General features: G+C 35.2%; 1 protein-coding gene across 1 annotated transcript in view; it reads left to right on the forward strand.

The window, feature by feature from the left end:
* LOC117105606 (protein FAM98A-like) overlaps positions 1–27305 on the forward strand; it is a 67479-nt gene that overhangs the window by 8940 nt on the left and 31234 nt on the right. The window contains exons 3-6 of the mRNA XM_033246784.1: positions 3642–3859; positions 16754–16948; positions 19191–19307; positions 26070–26169. Coding sequence (XP_033102675.1) covers positions 3642–3859; positions 16754–16948; positions 19191–19307; positions 26070–26169 — 630 coding nt within the window. The remainder of the gene's footprint in view (positions 1–3641; positions 3860–16753; positions 16949–19190; positions 19308–26069; positions 26170–27305) is intronic.

The following is a 27305-nucleotide window of genomic DNA, read 5'->3' on the forward strand; positions in this document are numbered from 1 at the left end:
AGATGTGAAAAAAAGCATTCTTTTTTAACATAATGACGTCATCAAAAATAAAAAATAAAGGGACACGTCCGAAAGAGAATTGATTTAGCTATAACATACTCACAGGTGGGAGACAATCAATCAAGATAAGCGAGTACGTTCAAACGAGTATAAAAAGTATTAACGTCATAAATAAAAATTCAATTCTTTCTTAATTCAAATGGCAATATGATGACGTCACAATGTCCGATCAGCCAATATGATCTATAAAATCGTATCTACAACTCATGTGCTTTCAGAATATGTAATAAAAATTGGGGGTCACCTTTCATCCTATGGAGCTATAAGTGATTAAAAATATACATGGTTTTATGCATATGGAAATGTTGACGCACACGTACGCGCACCTTAAGTCGCGCGAACGGAAAATTAAGGTACCTGACATTCAACCTTGACCTGAAGCTTATGCTCACCTAATATGATTCAGAAATGACGAATGGTTAAGATTATATGGGGTCATCAACGTTTTGAAAAAAGAGAAATGAGGGGGTCAAAAAAAAAAACAACATTTTTTTTTACCATGATGACGTCATCAAAATGTAAAAAGGGGTCAAATATATGAAAGAGAATTGTCTCAGCTATAACATACTCAAAGTTGGAAGACGATCGACCAAGGGTAAGCGAGATACGCTCAAATGCGTATTTTCAAAAATGACGTCATAGCTATAATTCACTTCCTTGAATTCAGATGCCAATATGATGACGTCACAATGTCTGATCAGCCATTATGATCTATAAAATCATATTTACAACTTATGTGTTTTCAGAATATGAAATAAAAATTGGGGGTCACCTTTCAACCTAAGGAGCTATAACTGATTGAATATAGGTCTGATTTTAGCATAATTTCACTGTATAGCAGCACAAATACGCACAAAGATACCTATGTTTGATGCGCACGTACAGCATTGCTATTGGCCAAAAGATGACCAAAAAGAATGGAAATTTGTGAAAACAATTTCGGGAACCCAAAATATGTAAAAAAAACGTAATTTATAGCTTTCGTAAGTGCTGCGCAAGTAAAAGTGCGCGCGCGTAGTGGAAAATTTCAAAATATTTTGAAATGTTCAAAATAGCCTGAAACGTGCTCTAATTTTATAGTCAAAAAGTGATTTCGAGCATTTTGAAAATTTAACGCACGCCTACGCGCGCGTCATGAAGCGCACGTGTAAAATTATGGTACATTACATTTAACATTAACCCGAAGTTAATGCTCACCTAATACAATTTCGAAATGGCAATTGGTTAGGCTGATATGATCGATTATGTAAAAATGCAAAATTGCGCGTAGCTGACGTCACGCATGACAGGTCACCTTGAAAACCTTACCATAACTATTCCAGGCGAAGGCAAAATGATCGATGTAGCGACCGTGTGCGTAACTCGTGGCAATTTTGAGATAGCGTGCAAACAGAAATGGAAGGAAAGGTAGAATAAAAAAAAAAAGTTGTAAGATCTCTGACAATAACAAGAGGTGATCCGCTCGAGAAGCGGATCACCAATAAAAACAACAGACTTTAATTACGACATGTTCTGATGGTTATACCGTATAAACGTGACGTGAAAACGATGTATTCTATTTCAGAAGTGTCCCTTTTTTTTTCATTTTGATGATGTCGTGGCAAAAAAGAACACATTTTTGGAGCCTTCTCGTCTTTCTTTCTTAAATGATGTAAAAAAAAAATCCAAAGCAGAGGAGGCAGACTGTATTTCGACGCTATCAGACTGATATACAGTATATACAGTAGTTCATATGAACGGAAAATTCGTGTGGCATTACCAACCAACAGGAAGTTTTAAATTACCCTTGACAAGGTTTAATTTTATGTGCCACTAATGTCCTCGATCACGTCGTAAGGTACTCGTACTTGTGCATTAAAATTTGAAAATTGTGAATAACACATTTCCTGGCCTCGAATTTGGGGATTTTATGGGCAAGGCCAAATGGCCTCCGGTATGAGTTTGAAAGGCACCAAAGCCAAATGGAAAGGCACCAAGTCCAAAATTTCAAATATAAAAGGGCACCAAGGCAAAATTTGATTTGGCCTCAGTACTAATCTCTCGTGAGTGCCTTGATTCGTAGCTAGACCTAGCTAAGCCATCGTTGTCAATAGTAAAATGACTTTGTTTAGAGTATTAACTATTAATTAAGAAAATTTGTTTTTGCGGCTCCGAGGTCAAGGCTGCAAAATGGCAGGCAAGTAGTGGCCGTCGTGCTTCATTTTCAGGGATAGCATGTCCAATTGGGAGGGCACCATAGGCAATGGGCGCAGTAGCTGCTTTAAAATTCAAGGCCTGCTTTTCAGGTAATTTATTTAGCATGTTTTAGGTCATTTTCAGTATTCCAAAACTTTCGATAATTTACGCGCCATACGCTTATTTCCACGCGCACAGCACATACAGAAACTGGAAATTACGTTTTTGTTACATATTTTGGGTTTGTGACACTGTATTCATATCATTACCGTGCGCACAGACTTTAAGACGTACACATATTTTCTGACGGGGGGGGGGCACAATATGAAGTTCTCGCCACCACGCCCACCTTAGCCTCACCATGGTTGGTGTAAATAAGTGGGAAATAATCGAGCTATCCTTTCACTCCACTGCTGGATCGCCACTGAACTCATAGGTACACTTTTTCCTCTTTTTAACTCAAATTTTTCTCACTCTTTTTTATTTTTCAGTTTGACTGACGGGGGTGGAGGAACAGGCCCTCATGGCCCCCTTGCTGGATCAGCCACTGGTCCTGGTTTCATGTTCTATGCTTTTAGTAATTTTATCTTTTGTATTATGTAATATTTTGAAACCAAATATAAACCCAACAAACAATTAAAGAAGTGTATGGTGAATCCTAAAATTAACCAACAAAAGAAAACCACAAAAGAAAAAAAAAAACAAAAAAAAAAAAAAACATACTAGTGCAGGGAAATCAAAACTATTGCATTGTATGTTTTCACTATTAGAATTTCTTCTTTTCAAATGGCGTCATTATGTTAATGATGAGATCCATAATTTAGCATCATATGTTGAATGGTTTTCACGAAACCCAAAATGGTCGTTGAGGATATTGTATTTATCTAAGAATGAGTATAATTTGGAATACATAATTTTTTCAAGTATTCTGGAAAAGATTGGTAAAATAGATATATGGGTCAATAATTTGAAAAATCATTACATTTACCTTTTTTCAAAAACAGGTAATACCCTCTCAATTTTCAGAATATCTGGTATGATACTTTTTACAAACGACTGATTAAAAGTAGTAAGTCAGTGGTTTTAAAATGGAAAATGCTGAGCCTCTGACCACTTTCATTAGTAACCCATTACTGTGATAGAACCCATCCTAGAAAAACAACCAAAGAATAGTAAACTATGTTACGGTAAATTATTTCAACATTGTTATGAAACTTTGTTAAAGACGTTTAAGGTATTTGTTGTTGGTAGGCTAAACAATAGTATAGAATAATATTCATTTTAAAATGAAAGAGTACTGTAGTATTTTGATTACAAAATATTTCAGTAGCCGTAACTGTATAACCATGACATTAGAATATATCAAAATGTATTTGTATACAGTACTGATTTCATTTATTATTCAGGTGCTGAAGACATGGAGACATTTGAGCTGGAAGTAAGTGGTTTTCTAAAAGAGATGCACTGCCCTCATACAAGTCTTATTGAAGGTGATCTCCATGTGCGACTAGGTAGTGAAGAAAATAGGCTCAAACTGCTTGATTTCCTGACAACCGAATTGCAGGCAGCAAAGATGATAGCTATAAATTTTGCAAATGTTCAAGATGCTGTAGAAAAACCTGAAGTAAGTCTTTGTACAGTTATTTATTTATTTTTATTAAAGTAATCAATTTCATAAAGACCTGGGTTTTGTTCTACATAATAAATTGTTTTACTGGATATTCAACTCCAACTGCTAGAGGCAGACTTAGAGGCAAAATCTGATTTTGTAAGTACCCATTCTCATAAACATGGGTCTCTAAAATTCTGTCAAAACACCCGTTCCATATTATTACAAGAACTGTTGCACGCATTGTAAACTGAGCATTCTTATATGTGGCAACATTTCCTGAAATCTTGGACCTTCTGTTTAAGACACTTTACCGGATAATGCCAGCTTGGAAAAGGCCACCATGACGTGTACAACATAGAAGCCTGGTTCACGTCAAACTTTATCTAGATATACCCGTCTTGAAACATGATACGATAATCCCCTAATTGTGTTCGATGCCAAGTTAGAGCCAGATAAACAGCCAGCCAGTTTCAGGCTGTTGGCGTCACACGGTGGAAAGACTTGTTTAATAAAACATCTACTGTATTTTAAAAACCTCTAGTACCAAGTGGTATTCGTTCAAAAAAATTGTAAACTACTGTAGAGAAGGTGTGAGTTTCCACTACCTAACCTAGCCGACCAGTACGAACCAACGACAGTGCAGCAGCATGTTCTATCGCAATCTAAGTAGTAGATTCTCTAGGCCCTAGCTAAATTGACCTTCGATAAAAAACGAATTATTTTAATCGCTAGCTAGCATTCTTCCATTAAAAAAAATATTGTTTTAATTTTCATTAAAACGTCTGTATACTTTATGGACCTTTCTGTCCTGTTTTGTAGTTTTTAGATCGCTCAATTGTTGTTTACATGGACTTCGCGAAAATCTAGCTTCGTGGTGTCAAATAAGTTGCTGACTTCCACACACTTTTTTATTTCGTCATCGTAAACATGTGCGTTCATTTTAACGACTGGCATTGGTGGTAGTTTGTTGAAACTGAATTAATAGCGACTATTATAGCAGAAATGGAAAAGATTAAATTGTCAATAAATAAATACAACAAATCTGATTTTATTATCGACTACAGTATTTGTAAAACGGACGTAATAATAATTTCTGAAAACCAGACTAATGAGACTATTTCGATGCTGTTGTTAGCATTGTTGGAGTACGTTGTTGCCAGCCAGAAGATGATAATGGTGGTACAATACAACAACGCTGGCTTAGCTGCCTACGTTACGTAATCGTGTCCTTGTAATCCGAGCTGACTTTACCGTTAAGCAAGTTAATTTACCGTTATTCTAGTAAAGTTAAGTCACTTAACTTAAGTGACTTTATATATATAACGCCGGTGGACCTAACTTTAGACCGACATTACTGCTAAAGAAAGATTCATCAATATTTTACTATTTCTTCAAATTAAAGATCGAAATATTGAAGGTACATAGACATCCAAAGTAAGACAGTGTTACACGCTGGCCTAAATAAAATCTGTATAATCATCTGTATAATGCTAGCGCACAGCTCTACACTGCGGAATGTTTACCTCACATTTTTGCTAGCCATTGGCATTAGGCCTGTGTAGTAGTTCCTCTGAATCGAGAGACGTATACTGTATTTAACATTAATTTAAAACAAATCTGAAATCTGGTTTATTAGGGAGATAACCGATTAAAATGTGCATTCTTCCTTTACTCAAAACAAATCTCAAGAGTGAAGCTTGCATGTTCACTGCATACGTGGATGCTGTATTGGGCGATTTGGGGTAATTCCGTGTCAAATCAACCAGAGGTCCCAGGTTGACCGTCAACATACAAAAAAGATTAGCCCTAATGGATATGCAGTTTCCGAGATATTGACGCCCCAAAAAATTTGCGTGGCCCTTCAAGATGCGCAAACACAATTTCCTCCAACTTTGGAAGCTTATAACTCTGGATTGGTAATAGCTATCAAGGTCAAACTTGGTATTCTAAAGCCTCAATCGCACTGGATTTATTTCAGTAAAAGTAACTGTCTTGTCGGTAAGTTTGACCGAAAAAATCCAGTGCGGATAGTCCCGCTCAGTTAACTTGACTGTCGCCGCCGGTTAGTTTTCGGGAGTGAAATTTACTCAGGAATTCCTACCGAGCTACTTTGACCGGCCTGGAAAATTCAATGCGAACAGCAACAGGTCAGTTAAATTAACTGAATCCCGAGCCTCATTGTTCATTAGGTGACCTTTTTCGCTCTGTGAAGCACTGGCGCATGCGTATAATTAGTTGACCTGCTTCTTATCATTGTTTTGGTTTATTGATGTGTACATTTCGATTTTCGCGCAAATTTTATACTACTGTGCTGTATTGATCGTAGGAATATCGTACTATTCGACTAGTTGATCACAAACCATTATTTTCTAACGTGTTACTTTCCCTTAAATAGTAGTATGGCATGGAATGACATTTTTCTTGATTTTTTAGACCTGAAATATCGGAAGGAGAAATTCTAGGCTCTCATAATGTTGGCCTAGTCAGTCGAAGGAACAGAAACGGATCAGTACGGGTCATGTTACGGGTCAAAATGTACTGCCCTCAATAGTTAATTTTACACTACTCGGGAAAACTAACCGAGTTGAAAAGTCCAAGTGCGGTTGACGGTAACATTTACCCTAGAAATGTTTACCGTGATGACGGTTACATATTCCCAAAATTTAATCCAGTGTGATTGAAGCTTTACTTATATTCCACTATATTACACAAATATGGCATTAGATTAACTGTTATCCCTTCTTTTTTGAAGTTATCTGCACTCAAAATAGTCACTTTGTTTAACGACGCAATTTTTTTGTAATTTTCAATGTCACCCTGTGTCCATATGAGTGAGTGTATACATCTTAAATTACAGATATATTATCTATGGGTAGTTGTCTCTAGCCACAAGCAAGCACAGGCTGATCAAATGAATTAAAATGGAATGGCATCCATTCAAAGTTCCGACCAGCCCTAAAAAAGTTAAAAAAGCATATGTTTCACATTAACGGTTCATCATGTGGACAGTTAAAATTTTTCTTAAATTTACACCAGTTAACCAGATATGTTTGATCTACTTATACACCAAATTTCAACTTTGGTACTTAGCTCCTTCATGGTTAGATACTATGTTGAAAACATAATCGGAAATAACTAAATTTTTGAAGAGTTGGGTAATTCCATGCCATGGGATCATAGATTTTTAAAATTTTTTATACTGACAGTTATTCGTGTGAATTGAAAAACCTGAAATTTTTAGACTCCAATTCCTGTTTTTTTTCCCGTAGCGGCAGTTTGATTTGTGCACTGTGAAATTAACTTTGATTTTCGTATGCTAATATCTTTGGAAGTACAGCGCCTATAACCTTTTGCATTTTTGGAGGGCTGTATCTGGGGAAAATAAGCTTAGTTAAGTTTGTAACTATATATATATATAAGTACTACTAGGTGTGGGTTATGATTAATAAAAGTTTCCAGATTAAAAAAGTTCTTTTTGAGTTACGGCTACCTGAACAATAGTCCAGACAGGTTGTCCATTTTTTTACCATTGCTTTTCTAAATTGGTACATGCTGCAACTTTTCTGATTGCAGATTTGGAATCAGCAGTAAAAGTTTCTACAGTACACCACAAAATCTATAGGCATGTTGTACGAGAAATTTTCACCGCGTGTACAATGAAATTGTTTCCAGGCTTGTTTATTTAAAATTCCAGCCGATTTCGGTATAAAATAACTGGTTTTATGCATGAAATCCACGTAAATTCAATTAATAAAGGTTGTTTTATCAAATTATATGTTTATGCTTTAGTTGCATCCAACATCAAGTCTTCCGTGTGTTTTTTGTTGGAATTCCAACTCGAACGTTAATAAAATCGACCTATAGTTGGTACTCGTGCTTCATAGATTTGCTAATCTTACAATACAGACATTTTATGCCATTCAACTTTAACAAACTTGAAGGCTAACTGTGTGCCAAGAATTACTACGGCTGTTATTTACAGACTATATGAATGCGAATTTGTGTTGTAAATATACTGTGAACCAGGCCTAGGGTAGTCCTAGGTTCACGTTTCTCTTATTCAAGAGAAACATTTCTCTCATGCCAAACTAGGCTAGGCCTACTGTCTGTATTTTCACGTACAAGATGGTATCCCTACCGCATATCAACACAACAGGCCCGGATTCAGTAGTGGAGAGGGAGCGCACATAGAAGGGAGGGGAACGTGCCCACCCTGTATTGCCACTAATTTTTTTTTTAATTTCAGTGCAATATTATGTGCAACTCGCTTATTTATTCTGAAACTGTTCTGCCTCCCCCTCCCTTTGAAAAATTCTTGATCCACCCTTTTGATCAAACTGCACAATAATTCCTCACAAAGGACTATTCAGCAGAGACACTCAAATATTAAATACAAAGATGTCCTTTAGAAAAATAATGACATGTTAACCATAACATCCACATACAACTATTGCCTCCTTAACTCTCCGTAACGTTCAACAGTACTGTACATTGCCACCTTTCTCCACTATTTCAACACCATACAGAGCACGGGTATATGCACAGTATAAAATAATTTCCATCATTGAGGACTCGCATGCACTCCAGTCTGACCCGTGACAAACTTAACAATGGGTTACCAATTGGAAAATGTCACTGAAGCTTGAGAAATGCAAAGTGTACTCTCTTGTACTCTTAAAACTAAACCATAAATTTTAAATGACTTCTAACAAGGTGTTGAAAATGTTGAATGGCATATGGTACTGTATGTTCACACACACGTCGTAAGACTGGCGTAGCTTATGCCGATGTAAGCTAATCCATGTATTAAGGAATAGTTTTCATTTTTAAATAATGTATGGGTTCTTAACTGTAGTAAAATATTTACAGTGCATCATTAAAACTGTTAAATCTGTGAATTGTTGGAAGTGAACTTCTGTATATTAAATGAACAATTTTACTTCTGATTTTTCAGCTAGCATTGTGAAACAACTCTTGGTGTTGCAGGTTTTAATAGACAGTCTAAATAGGTTAAAACACATCAACAAATCATATACATTGTAAACTAAGTAAAATGCAATAGAAAAAGAACCCCTTTACGATTTCATTTATAGATAGCACGGAAAGGCATCAAAGTAACTACTGTAATCTATTGCAATCGTGATTGGTCAATCTCTTGAAATGAGGTCAAATCATTCAAGCATCACTGGCGTTAGCTCCGTGGCGTTAACTAATCTGGGGTCTGCAGGTAGCGTTAATAATGCCACAGAGGTGGCGTTGTGAGTGGCGTAAGTAACACCACTGCCTAGTTAACACACAAAGGCGTACGCTACGCCAGGCTTACGCGAGCCTTACGCCGTAAGGCTGGCGTAAGCCTGGCGTGCCAATGTTTACCGGTACCCGTAATATCTTAATGTCCCTGTTTGTCGACCTATTTTAAATGTACAATTTTCACATGTTAATGGAACTGTAAAAAATGTATTTTTTGTAGACTCATCTCTTAATTGTGTTTGTCAATATCCTGAATTGGGTATTTTTTTATATTTTTTCTAATTTTAGAACACTGTTGGATGTGCAATAAATAAATAAAATTTTAAAAATCTGCAGATGGCAGGTCAATTAATCTTTATTATTAAAATAATTCTTAATTCGATATGACACATTCTTATGAACATAGGTTATGGCACCACCACTTCTTCTTTCACCTCTTCATGGATGCATTAATTAAATTGCAGTTTTTAACATAAGTCAAATTTGAACAATCTTTAAACCAAGTTTCTGATAATGTAGTAATAGAATAATTGTGATTTGCTCCTGAAAGGAAAGAATTAATTTGATCAACGGTTTTACAAAAATACACGATTATGTATAAAATTCCTTCAATTTATTTTTGTTTTTATCTTGCCTTCATAACGAGTTTCAATGTCTAAACATAGTTCATCCTTCCTCCCTAAGATTAACACTTGTCAAATGTCATGTTCTATATCAACTCTAACAATATTCCTATTGCATACATACCAATCATCTCAAATACATTGCTTTTCATTATTATCTGTATATTTTTTATGATTTACAGGCAAATATCGGGGAAAAAGGCAATGATTGCCCTAATTTTAAACATACAACAGCATTTATTTTAAATCTGTTTTTGCTTGCATACACCATGATACAAATGAAAAACAGACAAATCTGTAATCGAAGTTGAAAGTAATTTATCCGAAGTTGACAGTAATTTAAGTGACACAGACCATATCATTCTCACCGAACACGATGTAAGAAGTTTCTTTAAGCAGATTAAATTAGGAAAGTCTGCTGGTCTAGACGGTTTATCATCATCCTTGTTTAAATTATCCTATCCTATCCTATGTTTTTTGTAAGTTGTTTCAGTGGTCATTTGACTCACATAGTATCCCCTCCATTTGGAAATCGTCATCTATCACACCTATTCCTAAAAATATCTATTATCAATTCTCTCAATGACTTCAGACCTATTGCCCTCACTGCTCATCCTATAAAATGCTTTGAAACTCTTATTAAACATCACTTACTCAAACGATGTGCTTCGTTTCTTGATCCACTTCAGTTTGCGTACAAAAAGAAACGAGGTGTCAGTGATGCCATGATTACTCTTCTCCATAAGATTTATACTCACCTGGAAAAACCTAAGGCCTATGCTCGCTCTACCTTTTTTGACTTCTCTTCTGCCTTTATTACTCTGCAGCAAAGATACTAGAAATACAAGATAGAGTTCTCCACACAAAAAAAGTGTTCCACCGTGTTCCACCGAAATGCATGGTGGGAATACGAAAAGTGGGACGCCCCCTACAGCTGGATCTAAAAAAACTTGTGCCAAACTTTCGTTACCAAGTCGTCGCGTATATTATTATCAATTCTCAACAAAGATACTAGATATAAAAACAAACTGGAATAGACACCCAGACAGTGACATCGGTGAATACATAACCTCCTTGGTGGCGGTAGAAATCGTTGCTATTATCCAAATAATACACAAAACGATTAAAGCATAATCATGAATCAGTAAAGAATAAAACAACAATAAAGCGCAGAATCGCATAGCCGGACACACACTTAGTGAAAAAGTTTTCCTCCATTAGTGGAAAAGGAAGGGCTCCTTTTGCATCTGGATATACTTAGCAACAGAAGGGCGCCCTGTACGTTGGGCACGAAGTATAGGAAACTTGCATGGTTAAAAAGAAGGGCGCCGCCTACGTTGGGCACGACTTCCGCCTCATTTTTACAATGCGAGAACTCTATCTTGTATTTCTAGTATCTTTGCTCTGCAGCCTCATATTCTCCTTCGTAAACTCCTACTTCTGAATGTCAATGCTCATCTTTCTCTTTGGATTACTGACTTTCTCACTAATAGATCTCAAACTGTTAATGTCGGTAAATTCCAATCTAAAATCCTTTTCACTAACACTGGTGCCCCACAAGGCTGTGTACTGTCCCCTATCTTGTTCTCACTCTACACTAATGAATTTCAAATTCAGAATAATAATTGTTTTACAATCAAGTACTGTATGCTGATGATACTTCTATTACTGGCCTTATTTATCAGGATGATGAACTTGTATATCGAAACTGGATTAAGGAATTTGAAACCTGGTGTAAAGATAATTTTCTTATACTTAATTCATCTGAAACTAAAGAAATTATTTTTGACTTCCGCAAAAACAAAGGTCCATTGAACTCTGTTATTATTAGTGGCAATGAAATTGATATAGTTAATGAACATAAATACCTTGGTAATGTTATCGATTCGAAACTTAACTGGAATTCTAATACTGTGCAATTATGTAAAAAAGCTAATCAACGTTTATTCTTCTTGCGTAAACTTAAGTCTTTCAATGTTAGTTCTGAAGTTTTAATGCTGTTTTTCAAAAGTGCAATTTTAAGTGTTTTAGTTAGCAACTGTATTTCATGGTTTGGTAATTTAAGTAAACAAAACCGTAGTAAAATCCTCATGATCTTGAAATCGGCACGTAAAGTCATTGGATCTGAAATTGAGAGTTTTGACGACATATATAACAAATCTATACTTAAGAAATTTTAAAAAAATTATTAAAGATCTTTCCCACCCCTTGCATCACGAATACACATCTAACAGATCTGGCCGCCTACGCCCTAAAAAGTGCAATACTAAGATTAAGAAATTCATTCACTCACAACTCAGTTTATATCTATAATGCTATCTTTGACCGATGATTTTTCCTTTGCAATACCTTGTGCTATTATGAAAGTATAATACATACTCCAAGTATTGAAATACACACCATCGTGTTGGGATTCAATATTTCGACATTAATTATGTCATCATCAGGAATTCCTGATGATTATGTCATCATTCCTGATGATGACATAATTAATGTCGAAATATTGAATCCCAACACGATGGCGTGTATTTCAATACTTGGAGTATGTATTATACTTTCTTATCTGAGATTAATCAGTGGACCTTTCGGTTTTTGTGCTATTATTTTTTTTGTGTGTGCTGTTCACCCTTTGTGGTCTTTTGTACTAACCTCTGTATTTATTTTTGTATTATATTTATATTCATTATGTGTATAAGCATCAGGAAAAAGAATTTTACTTGTGAATTTTTTCTATAAGTGACAATAAAAGTATCTTGTATCTTGAAAACTAGATTGCTCTGGACCTTACAAAAAGGGCAAAAATATCACTTTCATTTCCTTATAATTTTCCTATCACTGAGCAGACACTAATACCCATTTCACACTAGCAGAAAATATTACAACTTTTAACAATTATTAACAAGTTGTAACAAGTTTGATATTCCGAGATTTTTGGTTCGTTTCACACATGCACTTTCAAACCATGAGAAATCTCGGGAAAACTTGCTCACCATTGTTGTTATAGGCAATCAGTGCGACAAGCATCATAATGATTCGCTGTCGGCGTATTTTACGAAGCCTCGTGATTGTTTCTACATCAGACGTGAAATTTAGCGAGATTTCTTTTGATTTTAGGTCTAGGCCTATTAACAAATGGTAGTAATGTTGATACGTTTTCCATCGCTGCCGCCATTCGTCCGAACTAAACAAAAAAAAAACACAGTCCGCGAAAAGGTCAAAATATGGACATGACGCATGCGCAACAACAACTCGGAAGATTTTGGGGAAAAAACAGGCCTCGCGATGGTCTGTTCTTGTTCCGAGATAACTCAGGGGACCCCTGTGAAATCTAGGAAAGTTTTACAAGGATATGATTTGCTTCCACACTCATCCAAACCTGGTTACAACTTGTTACAAGTTGTTAATATTTGCAAAATAGCATCAGTGTGAAATGGGTATAATTTGACTATAAGTAAGTAGTGATGTCATCATTTTCATTTGAACAAGTCTTGCACTACAGCTCTGGTTAACACGAATAAAGCCTAGAACAACTGGGTCCTAGGTGAGCCCAAGAAAGGCCATTTTTGCCTTCAAACATTGCCTTCAGCCCTGCAGGCTTCAGGCAATTTTTTCAGAAAATAATGGTTTCTTCAGCCTCTTCCTCAGAACTTAACTATAATTGCATTTATGTGAACTTTTGATCATTGAGTTTCTGATACCTTAATATTTTGTGCCATTGTTACTTTTTTTTTTATAATTACATTAAATATCTTATTGTATAATTGTATGTTTAAAATTTTGTTAAAAAGTATTTTAAATGTATGCTTAAATACTTTTTTTTGATATTTGAATTTTGTTATGGCTGAGTGTCTTAAAATCCTTGGCCCTTGGTTGTTAGGCTGAGTCAAATCAACCAAGTTTTTTTCACTTTAAAGCAATCCTCAAGCTTCTTTCTGTTTGCTTTTTTTTAAATACCCCTGGAAATAAAATAGAACAATTATAAATGTAGATAACTTGGTCACCGGTACATAACAATGGCTTGGTGCTGCTACTCAAAACATTTTGTTTAATTACTCACAAAATGTATTGAAGCAGTTTATTGGTGATCCGCTCCGCTAGCGGATCACCTCTTGTTATTGTCAGAGATCTTTTTTTTTTAATTCTAGGTTCTCCCCATTTCTTGTTAGCACGATATCTAAAAATTGGCACGAGATTCATACATGCACGCTTCAACAAACATTTAGCCTGGCTTGGAATAGTCACAATAAAGTTTTAAAAGTGCGCAGTTATGCGTGACGTCATCTACGCGCAATTTTGCGTTTTTACATTATCGATCATATCAGCCTATTACCAATTGCCATTTCGAAATCGTATTAAGTGAGCAATAACTTCAGGTCAATGTTAAATGTAATGTACCCTAATTTTACGCGTGCACGTCATAATGCGCGCGTACGCGTGTTTCAAAATTTTAAAATGCTCGAAATCACATTTAGATTAAATTAGAGCACGTTTCAGGCAATTTTGAGCATTTCAAAATTTTTTTTAATTTACCACTACGCGTGCGCATGTTCACGTATGAAAGCTAGAAATTAATTTTTTTGTCACATTTTGGGTACCAGACATTGTTTTGACAATTTTCCAATCTTTTCAATCACTCCTATGGCCAATAACAATGCCGTACGCACGCATCAAACATAGTGACCTTTGTGCGCATTTGTGCCGATATACAGTGAAATTTTGCTAAAATCAGGCCTAATTTTAAACAGTTACAGCTCTTTAGGATGAAAGGTGACCCCCAATTTTTATTACATATTCTGAAAGCACATGAGTTGTAAATATGAATTTATAGATCATAATGGCTGATCGGACATTATGACGTCATCATATTGCCATCTGAATTCAACGAAACTGATTTTATCGATGACGTCATTTTTGAAAATACGCATTTGTGCGTATCTCGCTTATCCTTGGTCAATTGTCTCCCAACTTTGAGTATGTTTATAGCTGAGACAATTCTCTTTCATATTTGTTATATTTTCCTTACATGTTGATGACGTCATCATGGTCAAAAAAATGTTTTTTTTCTGACCTCCCCCCCCCCCCCCTCATCTTTCTTTCCTGAAAACGTTGATGGGCCCATATCATCTTAACCATTCATCATTTCTAAATCATATTAGGTGAGCATAAACTTCAGGTCAAGGTTGAATGTTATGTACCTTAATTTTTCCGTTCGCACTTTTCAGCGTGTGCATCAACATTTATGTATGCATAAAACCATGAATATTTTTTAATCAGTTATAGCTCCTTAGGATGAAAGGTGACCCCCAATTTTTATTACATATTCTGAAAGCACATAAGTTGTAAATATGATTTTATAGTTCATAATGGCTGATCGGACATTGTGACGTCATCACATTGGCATCTGAATTCAAAGAAAGTGAATTATAGCTACTGTACAGTATGACGTCATTTTTGAAAATACGCATTTGAGCGTATCTCGCTTATCCTTGATCGATCGTCTTTCAACTTTGAGTATGTTATAGCTGAGACAATTTTCTTTCATATATTTGACTTTTTTTTACCTTTTAATGACATCATCATGGTAAAAAAAATTGTTTTTTTCTGACCCCCCCATATCTTTCTTTCCTCAAAACGTTGATGAGCTCATATCATCTTAACCATTCGTCATTTCTGAATCATATTAAGTGTGCATAATCTTCGGGTCAAGGTTGAATGCCAGGTACCTTAATTTTCCGTTCGCGCGAATTAAATGTGCACGTACGCGTGCATCAACAATTATATATACTTAAAATTATGCCTACTTTTAATCAGTTATAGCTCCTTAGGATGAAAGGTAACCCCTAATTTTTATTACATATTCTAAAAGCACATGAATTGTAGATATGATTTTATAGATCATTATGGCTGATTGGACATTGTGATGTCATCATATTGCTATCTAATTTTAAAGAAAACTGAAATTTTATTTATGACGTCATTTTTTTTCAACTTATTTGAACGTATCTTGCTTCCATCGATTGTCTTCCACCTGTGAGTATGTTATAGCTGAGACAATTCTCTATCAGAAGTGTCCCTTTTTTTTTCTTTTTGATGACATCATCATGGTAAAAAGGAATGCTTTTTTGGAGCCTTCTCATCTTTATTTCTTAAAAGATGTAAACAATTTTAAAATAGAGGGCGGCAGACTGTATTTTGACGCTATCAGACCGATAGTTCGTATACTGTAAAGGGAAAATTCGTGTGGCATTTAATACCAACCAACAGGTGGTTTTAAATTAAACTTGACAAGGTTTAAATTCATGTGCCCTTACCGTCCTCTGGCACGTCGTATAAGGTCATTTTCAGTTTTCCAAAACTTTCTATAATTCCATACGCTCATTTCCTCCACGTACACAGTACGTACTGAAGCTGGAAATTACGTTTCGGTTACATGTTTTGGGTTTGTGACACTGTATTAATATCATTAGCGTGGTAATAAATTTAACTTGACAAGGTTTAAATTCATGTGCCCTTACCGTCCTCGGGCACGTCGTATAAGGTCATTTTCAGTTTTCCAAAACTTTCCATAATTCCATACGCTCATTTCCACATGCACAGTACGTACTGAAGCTTGAAATTACGTTTCGGTTATATGTTTTGGGTTTGTGACACTGTATTAATATCATTAGCGTGCGCACGGATGTTCAGACGTATGTGTACACATTCGTAAGTCATTAAAATGCTCAAAATTACTCTTTTTAAAAACTAAATAGAGCATGTTTTAGTATATAATAATTTTCAATAAGCACCGCTCGTGCTTCGTGATGGTCAAAGTACGGCGGATCACCAAACTCGTCCTCAGTGATGAGTTCAAATTTAGTATTAATTTTTTGTTATTACATTAATATGAGGCTAATGGCAGGAATAAGAGAAAGGTAATATATTTCTAACACTAAGAAAAAATTACTTAACAATAAAAAAAAATCATGCTTGAAATGCTTAGTGTTCCTCAATGATGAAAATATATTTATTAATCTGTGTTATTTATTTTCAGTTAGGTTGGAATGAATCAAGTAAATGTCTCAAAAACATCTGTGTTGATCTTGGGTTGTCCAAGCCGCCCTTGAACGTTTCTGACATTCAGCTATTTTCCAAGTTGGAATCTCAACTACGAACAGTGATTGCACAGGCCCCTGAATGCCAACTTGGAAAACCACTCATGAAATTTTCACTTAATATGAAACAATGGGTAAATAACAATGCATTTATTGTTTTAAAATCCACTGTCTTGAAGGTGTCTCATCAATTATAATTTTTGTGTTAGTTTCAGTAAAGGATTCATTTTCTTGGCTGTTTAATACGATTATTCATCAGGCAGTATGTCTTAATTTTGATGTGTGTATTTGGGAAAAGCGTATAACATGTGGATCATCATTATTTGTACATCCCCATAGGGAGTTTGACAAATTCTCATCTTTACAAACATCTTAATGTGTAAACATGCCAATAATTGACATCAGGCTTTACTCCAGCTTATCTGATTCTGGTCTATTTACCGTTCACCTCCAAAGTAAGACTGGTAATTTAAGTATTCTTTATCAGAGTTATCAGACCTGATTCACACGTACAAAAATCTACCAAAATGTAACAAACTCTTACATTTGCCCAAGCGTGTGAATGCACATCCTTGTAAAACAAATGTAACATCTGTGTAATAGCTCGGTAATCTTTACCGACATCAGCGAGGTCTGTAAAGATTACCGAGATGTAACATGACGATGACTGCGCATGCCCAGGAATTTTAATCGAATCGACCTGGCCTAGCCAGCTGTGTGGCGCGAATTATTTCAAAACACACCAAGCCTAATTTCTAGCCGGCCTAGGATAATTGCTTATTATATGTACTGCAACATTCAGAATGGAGGAATTCTTATTATCCGTGGTTATTGATGAAAAGAGAAGAAAATCAAAGAACAAACATCGTGATTCTAGTGTCGTTAGGATAATCAAACAAAGTCAGAAATTTCGTCGACAGCTTTTTACTATGCAGATGAATTTGATTTCTTTGAACATTTGCTGCAACGGTAAGTAAAGTAGCCTAGCCTAGGCCTACCTTGTTCGATTCTCAGCCGATCATATAATAAATATACTACCTAAAACCCTCCTTTTTTGGACTCCCGTAAACTTAGGATATATATAATGCCTATTTGAATGTGTCTCTCCTGACCTAGGCTAGGCTAGACTGCGTGTGTGTTGCTCACGGACTCGTTGCTCACAACAGGAGTCAACCAAGCATTTCTAATGACTTCTTTACAAGGATTTTACATGGATGGAAATTGTACGTGTGAATACGATCTCAGTAGGAATATCTCGGGAGATATCCCGGTAACAATTTGGTACATTTTGTTACATTTCATTGTACGTGTGAATCGGGTATAACTTGACTTCCAGGGAATTGAGGTTAAGCAAAATACTTCATGTCATATTGTTCAAAAGGCAAAACTTCAGTGGGTGGTCAGTCCATGGTTCCCAAGCCATAAATTCATTCACATTAGTAGCAGATACTACATGAAGACCATCCCATAGTATCACTCGAAATAAGAAGGAATTTGCTCTCAAATTTATCTGGGATGCTAAAATTTAAGTTTAAGCCTATGTCCACGAGTACGCGAGTCAGAATTTAATTTTAAAAGTACTTGCTTGAAATCGGTTTTTTTAAAATACCTGACTCATATTTGGCCTTTATCTTGTTTAATGCTATTAAGCGCTCAACATCTGTCAAAGTATGCATACCCGGAATCATCTTGGTAGCCCTCTGTTGAACTTTCTAAAGGAGATCTTGATTTATGACTGTACTAAAATATTTCAACATAGGGCGAATCGTAGCTTTATGCATTTAAAGAAATCCCACTTTTCCAAGATATTTAAAGACCAGTAAATCATTCCTAATATTCTGTTTGCTCTCCTGCAAACATCAGCTACGTGTAAACTAATATTCAGGCTAGAATCAAAATAGACACCCTAGTCTTTCATATTCAACTTCCAATAGTAAATAGCCTTGACATCTCGTATAGACACCCAATATTTCTTCTTCAGTAGTGAATGATCGTACATTTTTGTTCATTAAAGGGGAGCAGCCATCGTTTAGACCAAACTTAGGCCTGTCAAAGTCCCTATTTCCCCAGTATTAAACCTCCCACTATTAAACCTCCTGCCTGAGAACCAATACTGGCCCTTCAAAAGATTTTGGTCCTGCCGGCGCAAGATACTTAATCTAGTCCTAAGGAAATTTTTGTTGCGTAACAAAGAGCAGACAGCTTTGATTATAAAGATCGCTTATATATTAACCAATTGTTTCTTTATTTCACTTGGGTGTAAATTTTCAACCTTGCTAATTAATTGGAATCTACACATAATGTGCAATAGTTATACAAATATTATCTTGTGATCATATAAATATTCTGTGTTAACAAAATGTAACAATTTTGTAGGAAGAACTGCAGGGAATAAACAATTCACTGATGTTAGAATATCAACTCAGGAGACAAATGTTGCTGAAGCGTTTGGACGTAACTGTACAGTCTTTTTGCTGGTCTGACAAAATTTCAGTAAGTATATCAATGCTCATCTTGATATTAATATAACTAGCAGTTTCTGATAGAAAGTAAAATGCTGCGAGTATGCAATTCATGTAAATACTAATAGATACTTCAGTACATATAAGGGTGTACTGATTTTTAGTTTTAGTATTAAAAGTTGGTAGAAATGTATGATTTGGTGGCTTATAAGAATGGATTTCAAAAATTTTGTTTACAATGCTACAATACAACATAATAATATACTAATAGACATGTTAGTAGTCGATCTTGTTTTATTGTTAACCACAATATGCTTCACCTTATTTAAATATGTAAAAAATTGTTATTCACAATAGCCTTCACAGTATTTAAATCTGTTTTAACAGAAAAATATTTAAAACTTTTAAATATTTTCTCAATATTTAAAACTTGTTTTAAAAAAGTGGCTAAATGAAGAACATGCCTCACTGAACTTAAATATTTTTTTTTTAAATGGTTTATACATATCGTGCTCCTTAGTATTAAACTCTTTAAATAAAATAATGCTTTATCTACAAAATGCTTTTCAATTTTTTATGTAAATGTTTTATCCACAATATACTTTTCAGTATTAAATTTAAATAAATGCTTTTTAATATTTAAACTTGTTTAAACACTACAGTATTTAAACCGGTTTCGAAATAGTATCTTCATCTGGTAAATGACCTAATATCAGATCATTTCATCATCGGCCGATGACGTGCACCCTCTGTTGGTATTTGAGGTATTTTCCGTGGGGTCCTCTGTTCCGTGGGTTGGTGTAGAAGGTCATCGTAATTATGTGATAGCTTGTAGGCTTCTTATCTCCATTTATGTAAACGAAAACATGCAACACCATTAAGCTGTAAACTGACAATGACCTGGATTGTATGCAACCACCAAAAACCTACAAACAAAAGTATATGTGTAAATTAACATAAGATTGAAGCACAACATTTGTTACCAAATTAACACATAAAAGCTGTTTTACTAACATATATATTCAATATAATTATCGATTACTATTATTTTATGAGATATTTTATTAGATGTTGATTTATTAGTAAGATATTTGGATATCAATATACACCTACCTCCAAATATTACGTTAGGCCTAGCCTCAGATAGAAGAGACTATCAAGGCCTTCAGCCTAATTAATTATAAGCCCAACCATAACTAGCCTCAAATACTCATAAACAGGACACAATCACACTCTTCTAGAAACATCACTAATATGATGACCATAATCAACAGCATTAATTAGGCAATACGGACACGTAAGTATTTGAAAATACAGTACTTACCAAATCAATTTCACAGGACACATGTGAAACTGACAAACTAACTATATACATGTGCAACCAACAATCTGCAAACAAAAGTACATGATTGTGTAAATTAATGTAAGATTGAAGCGCAATATTTGTTACCAAATTCACACATAAAATCTGTTTTACTAACATATATATTCAATATAATTACAGATTACTATTATTTTATTCGATATTTTATTAGATGTTGATTTATTAATAAGATATTTGGAGATAAAAATCTACACCTACCTCCTAAGTATAATCATAGAAAAAACTATTTATCGCCACAAAATTACAATATGGCATCTATGATGAGCCTGTGGCCACGTACTGTACACACATCAAAATAATCTGGCAATTTCTAATTAATATCAAGTATAAAAATAACACTGTTCGTTTAGACACCTAAGCCTAGATCTACCCTAGGTAGAGAAGCTAATGGAGTACTTAATATTAGGTTAGACCTAGGCCTAGTCTCAAATTTGAAAGACTAGCCTAGCCTGCGAAGTTCCGCCTAGGCCCCTAGGCCTAATTAAATTATAAAAAAGGACAACCATAGCTGCACTAAAAATCTCCTGAAATAAATTCTTTTTTTGGATAGATAGATATGGATGAGGGTGTAAGGGTCATTCCGTGCCAACTCAACAAATTTTCAGAAAGTAGTGCTGGGTAAAGTCTCAGATTTTCTTGAAACTCGGATATAATGTGCACCAACATGTCTAATGAACAAACCCAAAATTTGACTTGCCAATTCCAAGTCGTTTAAAAGTTACAGCCATTTGAAATGTTTGTGTCATACTCCTTTCTAGCTCTCAATTATGACATATTTGTAAAGTTGCATTTTCAAAACAAAAAAATTCAAGAATTTTCACTTATCATTTTAGGGGGTATTCATAGGTCAAAAGGTCATTTGGAACAAAATATACACAAAAATGCCTCATTTCATGGTGACCCTTCACCTTGTGGGAAGGTACCCTTGTCGTTAAAACTCGCACCATGAATTAATTTATATATGATGATCATATGCTCCAAATATCAGTTTGGTGTCTTGATACCTTCATGTTTAAAAAACAATTTGTAAAATGGTATATTTTTCAATTTGTCGCAATATCAGTGCCTAGAAAACTTATAATTCTAAAACAACTTTTTGTTAAAGTAAAAATTACACTAATTGAATACACCTGGAATAATATGCAAGGTAAAAGAACTTTTGTATACTGATCTAAATTATGGAATAAACTCCCGGATCATACTAAAACAAACTTTAAATCTATAACACTAATTAATTAATTTAAGCATTCTATTTCAAATCCTCAATAATACCATCTTAATTTAACCTGATTTTCTCTTACCTTGCATATCCATATTTATTACTTAAATTTTTTATTTTTGTAAGTTTGTTTCAATTTTTCTTTTTTAAAATCTATTTTAATTTGTAGTTATCTATCTTTTTTGGTTAACATGTGTATATCTGCTTTTAAAATGTTGTAGTTAAGAACTGAACCACTTTTGAAACCAGTACTATGTATTGAAAGTGTATATTCAGTATAAAGAAAGAATAAATAAAATAAAATAAATATGTGCTTATTTCAGGCATGCAGGTCATTAAGGGATACAGTGTTTGATTAGTAAGATATTGTCCCCCTACTAATGGCCCAAGGGCAAGAATTGCGCAATAAAATTGTGTTAGTATTGGTTTTAAATGAGGATAATATTATCCGTGTACTGTCTAGAGCCATGAAACTTTTCATTCTAGGACAACTTTTTGTGTTGATTTTTTTAGATTATGCAGTCTGTTAAAGGGATAAATTGTTTAATTAGTAAGATATTTTGCCCCAAGTGCAAGAATGGCGCAATAAAATTGTGTTACCATTGATTTCAAATGAGCATGATATTATCCATGTACTGTCTAGACAGCCATGAAACCCTTCCCTTCTAGGAAAACTTTTTGTGCTGATTTTAGTTATGCAGTCTGTGAAAGGAATGCATTGTTTAATTAGTAAGATATTTTCCATAAAATGGCCCAAGTGCAAGAATTGCGCAATAACATTGTGCGACTATACAGTATATTGATATATTTCAAATGAGCATAACAAACAGTGTACTGTTTAGAACCATGAAACCTCACATTCTAGTACTCATTTGATGCTTATTTAATTCATGCAGTCTGTTGTTGGAAATCAATAGTAACACAATTGCTCAATTCTTGCACTTGGGCCATTTTTGGATTGGAAAAGATCCCCCCTCCCCATTACCAAAGCTTGTTACGGGCCTGACCTAGTAGAATGGTAATTTTTGGCCGTTTGGGCAATTCAATGCCAGAGAAAAAAAAATTCTAAGATATAAAACTTTGTGTTTTATATCTAATTTTGTATTAAATTTAAGCTTAATAGAGCCCAGTATTGAATCCCCAGCATGCAGGCCAATTCCAACCCACCAAAAATTTCCATCCAGCCTGTGTGACACTGCTAACAGTAAACCATTTTCCAGCAGATTTCAGTACTTAGGTCCTATAGCTCCGGTATTCAACCCCCGGCCTGTAGGCCAATACTGGCCTGCCAAAGAATTTTATCCAGCCCGCAAAACAATAAATTATCTTCCGGCCCATTTTCAGTACTTCCCAAAAAAGTTTTTCTGTTAATATAAACACGACCACCTACTCTGGCATTGTTAATGAGAGTCGGCTCTTTCTGAGTGATATAGCTCACTGTATCTAGTGGCGTAGAGTAGTCCTAGTGCTATGAGAAGTGGAGACTGGTAGTAAGGATAAGGATTAAGTGGGGCGCTGATATGATGTCTAACCATTGGCGGATCCAGGGAGCAGGCTCCGGGCATGTCATTCTGTTGAAAACACTGCTTTGAAAACATTTTTTTATTCTAAAAGTGCCATTTCTGGGAATCTAGGTCTTGGAAACACAATACCAAACACCAAAATTTTAGAAGTAACCGGGATTGTTGATATGTATTCAATGTTAAGGGCTCATTGGACTGGTCACGTGTGTAGGCAGGACGCAACAAGGATCCCCAAAAACATTCTGTATGGGCAAATTGCAGAATCACCTCGTCCCTGTGGTAGACCAAAGCTCCGTTTTAAGGATATGCTGAAACATGATCTTGCTGCTTTTGACATACCTATATCAACATGGGAGGACATCGCACAAGACAGAGCAGAATGGCACAATGAAATTTCAAACGGAAAACACATATCCGCACAAAATTATTTACATTTCCGTAATAAAAGAAGGGAACGTCAGCATCAAACTACAAGTACTGGTACCGGTAATTGTTAAGGGCATGCTATTTCTGCCTTGGGAACAGAACAAAGCCACCCTGCAGAGTTCACCAATTCAATTCACTCATAATCACTAGAAGAAATGATGTTTCTAACATTAAATCATCGAAATCGACGTTTACAGCCAAGGAGGAGAGGTGTATTTCTTTAATTTGCTTACCTCAGCCCCAACATTGGGTAATTTCTGACACTGGCATTTGTTTGTTTTTACTATAAATAGTATATTTTCAGTGGATTTTTTTGTAGTGGTAAGGTAGGACAACCTGATGTGCTCTTTTTTATCCCCACCCTTACCCAACTACTGCATTTTCTCATTTTTATAAAACAATTAGGCCTACCATAGTTCATGTTTGAAACCAAGGCTAATAGGATCCAGCAGGAGCATGTTATGTGTGTAAGCCCTATACTGCCTTACTGTATTATGTTTACTAATGAAGTATCCACATGGGATTTGTCTATCAGGAAATGTGTGGTGTAATTTTTTTAATGATTTTTTGTACAGTAATAAGGTACTTGAGATGACACATGACCCATCGTGCACCTCAACTGGATTTACCCTTTCTGCCATCTTCAACTGCAAAAAATATGAACACTGAGCCTGGCAAAATTTTACTAGTTCTTATAAAAAAAAGTCCAAATATATTAAAACTAAAGCGTTTGCTAAGAGTTTAAGGGGAAGATTTCGAATAAAACTTCTTAATCTACGGATAACACCAATACGTTGGCAATTTTGGAACAAAAATTCTAAACATGTTTATCCCACGTAAAAGAAAAGTATCAAAAGTTAAAAAATATCTATATCTACAATGTTACCGTTAATTTACAGTGAAATATTGCAAAAATTTGAAAGGTTAAGTTTGGAACTAAATAACATGAATTTGGTTTTCTTAACATTAAATGTTTACTTGTTATTTTAAACCATTTTGATATGTTGGTAACATTCTTATCAATGATAGATTGTAATATTATTAGGATCAGAGGCAGAACAAAAAACATTTTTGTCATCAGCAAAAATTTGAATTCGCTGGTATTGTATATATGCTGTATAATATATGTATGTGTAAACTACCGAAAAGGCTCGAATAAGCACCGAAAAAAATCATGTTTGGTGCCGCGCTTATTCAAGAGCTGCATTTATTCGAGAGCGGCACTTATTCAAGCATTTATGGTAGATGTTTTCGGTCCTTGTTTTTCACTCTTCTGGAGTAGGCTCCTAATCGCAATAGCGTGATGTTTGCCTCAATATTGACAATGGGCCTATACATTTTGTTGCTTCAAAAATCAAAAATATATAATATGTATGTGTAATCAAAAATACATTGTCACATCTACGAGTCTTGAAATGGGTGGGGGGGTTGCTGTTGGGAGGTGCAAAGGTGCAGTGGAAATGGGTCTGATTAAGTGAGGAGGTTCTAGCTCACAAATTAAGGTGATTTTTTTTACTAATGAGCACGATTTTTTTGCTTCGAACATTTTCAATGAGGGAGGGAAGGGGTAGCGAGCATTTTTGTTGCCAGCCTCCCTCCAGGTACGCCATCACACATACGTTCTAGAGACCGAGAACTAGCCGGAATTTTTTTCGTTTCGTAAAGTAAAGTAAATCCTTGCCTTGCCAATCCACTAGGCCCATAAAGGCTGGAGCTTATCCCAAGATTCTGTAGCATGAAGTGGATGAGAGGGTGGGACTCTGTGCATCACAGGTTACGCCCAGCAGTTTGCTGGTACCATTGATTGCTGATTAGACTGAAGGACACAAGCGAAATGCACATAGGTGTAGTGAAGATTAAAACCCTGACCTCAAGGTTCAGAAACCAAACTATTTCCAGTGCACGAAACCACTTCCACATACTCTAATTGTAACTCACCCTAAAAATAAAACAAATGATCAATAGGCAAGAGTTTTAATTAGAAATTTTAAAATAATCAAGTCCCCACATTGAAAGTAGTCCCTACCCCACTCTAAAAAACACTATATCAAGCAGTAAACTAACACTCTGTTGGAGCCTATTTTTTGCATTTTACAACAGACTATCACATAACTTTTTGTCTAGCTGTTTACATAAAATTTAAGTTGAGTTGCTTCCTAAGGCTTGAAGCCATGTTGAAGCAACTCGAATGGAGTGTGCTAGAAATATAAGTGATGTTTTTTTTTTTTATTGATTTGACAGGGTAAGGAGGATAAATTTGCCAAAGCTTATCAACCTAAAAGGGCCCTTTTGAAAGCACAGAGTGAAACATCTTTAAGCAACCTGTTGGCAGCACGAGAAGGTAAGGTGTGAAATAAGAATTTGTCATAATCGCATCTTGCTAGTGCCGCTATAGCATTACCCTCGCATGTCAGTATTGTTATTATTTGTTGTTTTGTTATAACGGCATTTTCCTGTTTTAGGAGATCAATATTTTTATGTCGAGTGTGTTTTTTTTTGTTTTTTTTTTGTTTTCTTCAAAACTTAACAGTGAATGGATTCGTGAGATCATTAATGATGTTTTTCTTATCTTTATGGTATTTGTGTAATATTTTAGTATTATAAATTTATTATATAAAGACGAGTTTCCATAGAGGCCTGTATATACTGTAATTCAATAGTAAAACCAGTTTATTTCCTTAATAGAATAGTAAATACAGTCTAATTATTGCACTGAAAATGGTTTTATTCTTCGTCTTGCCCACTTTTTTAATAACCTTTCTCATAATTTTACGTTAATCGATAGTTTTCACCAGAGCCTTAGTTCATTCAAAACCAGCTTATCGCAATTTTTACTTCATAATGCCAAGTGATTTTTATTTTCTGGGTGGGTTAATTCCTTAATCCTTTGTTCCTTGGTCTTTTTCTTTGTTTTTGATTGTTTTAGTGGGGCGGATATGTGACATTTTTTGGTCAAGACATGAACTTCTGGAAAGGCCTTCCAGGCCTCATCAGTGCAGCTAGGGTATAGACCCAAACGAAACGTTCGACCAGCTTGGGTAGGGCCCAAACTAGTCCCACGACCACTAATGATTACAGAGCCAAACCAAGGCAATATATATACACAGCCCAGGTGTGAATGCAAATAGTGGAATACAAGCTATGTGGCTCAGTTCTAGTAGATACAGAGAATATTTTGTTATTCTTAACGCGTCCTACAAAATTCTTACGAGACAGCACTAGTCCGTGAATTTGTGAACAAGATCGGAGATCTAAAGATGCAATCTCTACCGTGCATCAGTGGCGGCCCGCTGGATCACAATGGAGATTCTTTAATAATATATAAATTTTAAAAGGCAAATGGGAAAAACCCATAAAACAGCAAGCGGCCACATAATGCAAAACTATTAAAAATTAAAACGGAACAGTAGAGAAAATCCGATCAGAATGACAAAATAAACTAAGCATCCACTGGAAGGAATCCCAATATCTGCAATA

The sequence above is a fragment of the Anneissia japonica genome, unplaced genomic scaffold, assembly GCF_011630105.1.
Source record: "Anneissia japonica isolate Jap-2015-1 unplaced genomic scaffold, ASM1163010v1 scaffold2320_len370340_cov150, whole genome shotgun sequence".
Classification (NCBI taxonomy): domain Eukaryota; kingdom Metazoa; phylum Echinodermata; class Crinoidea; order Comatulida; family Comatulidae; genus Anneissia; species Anneissia japonica.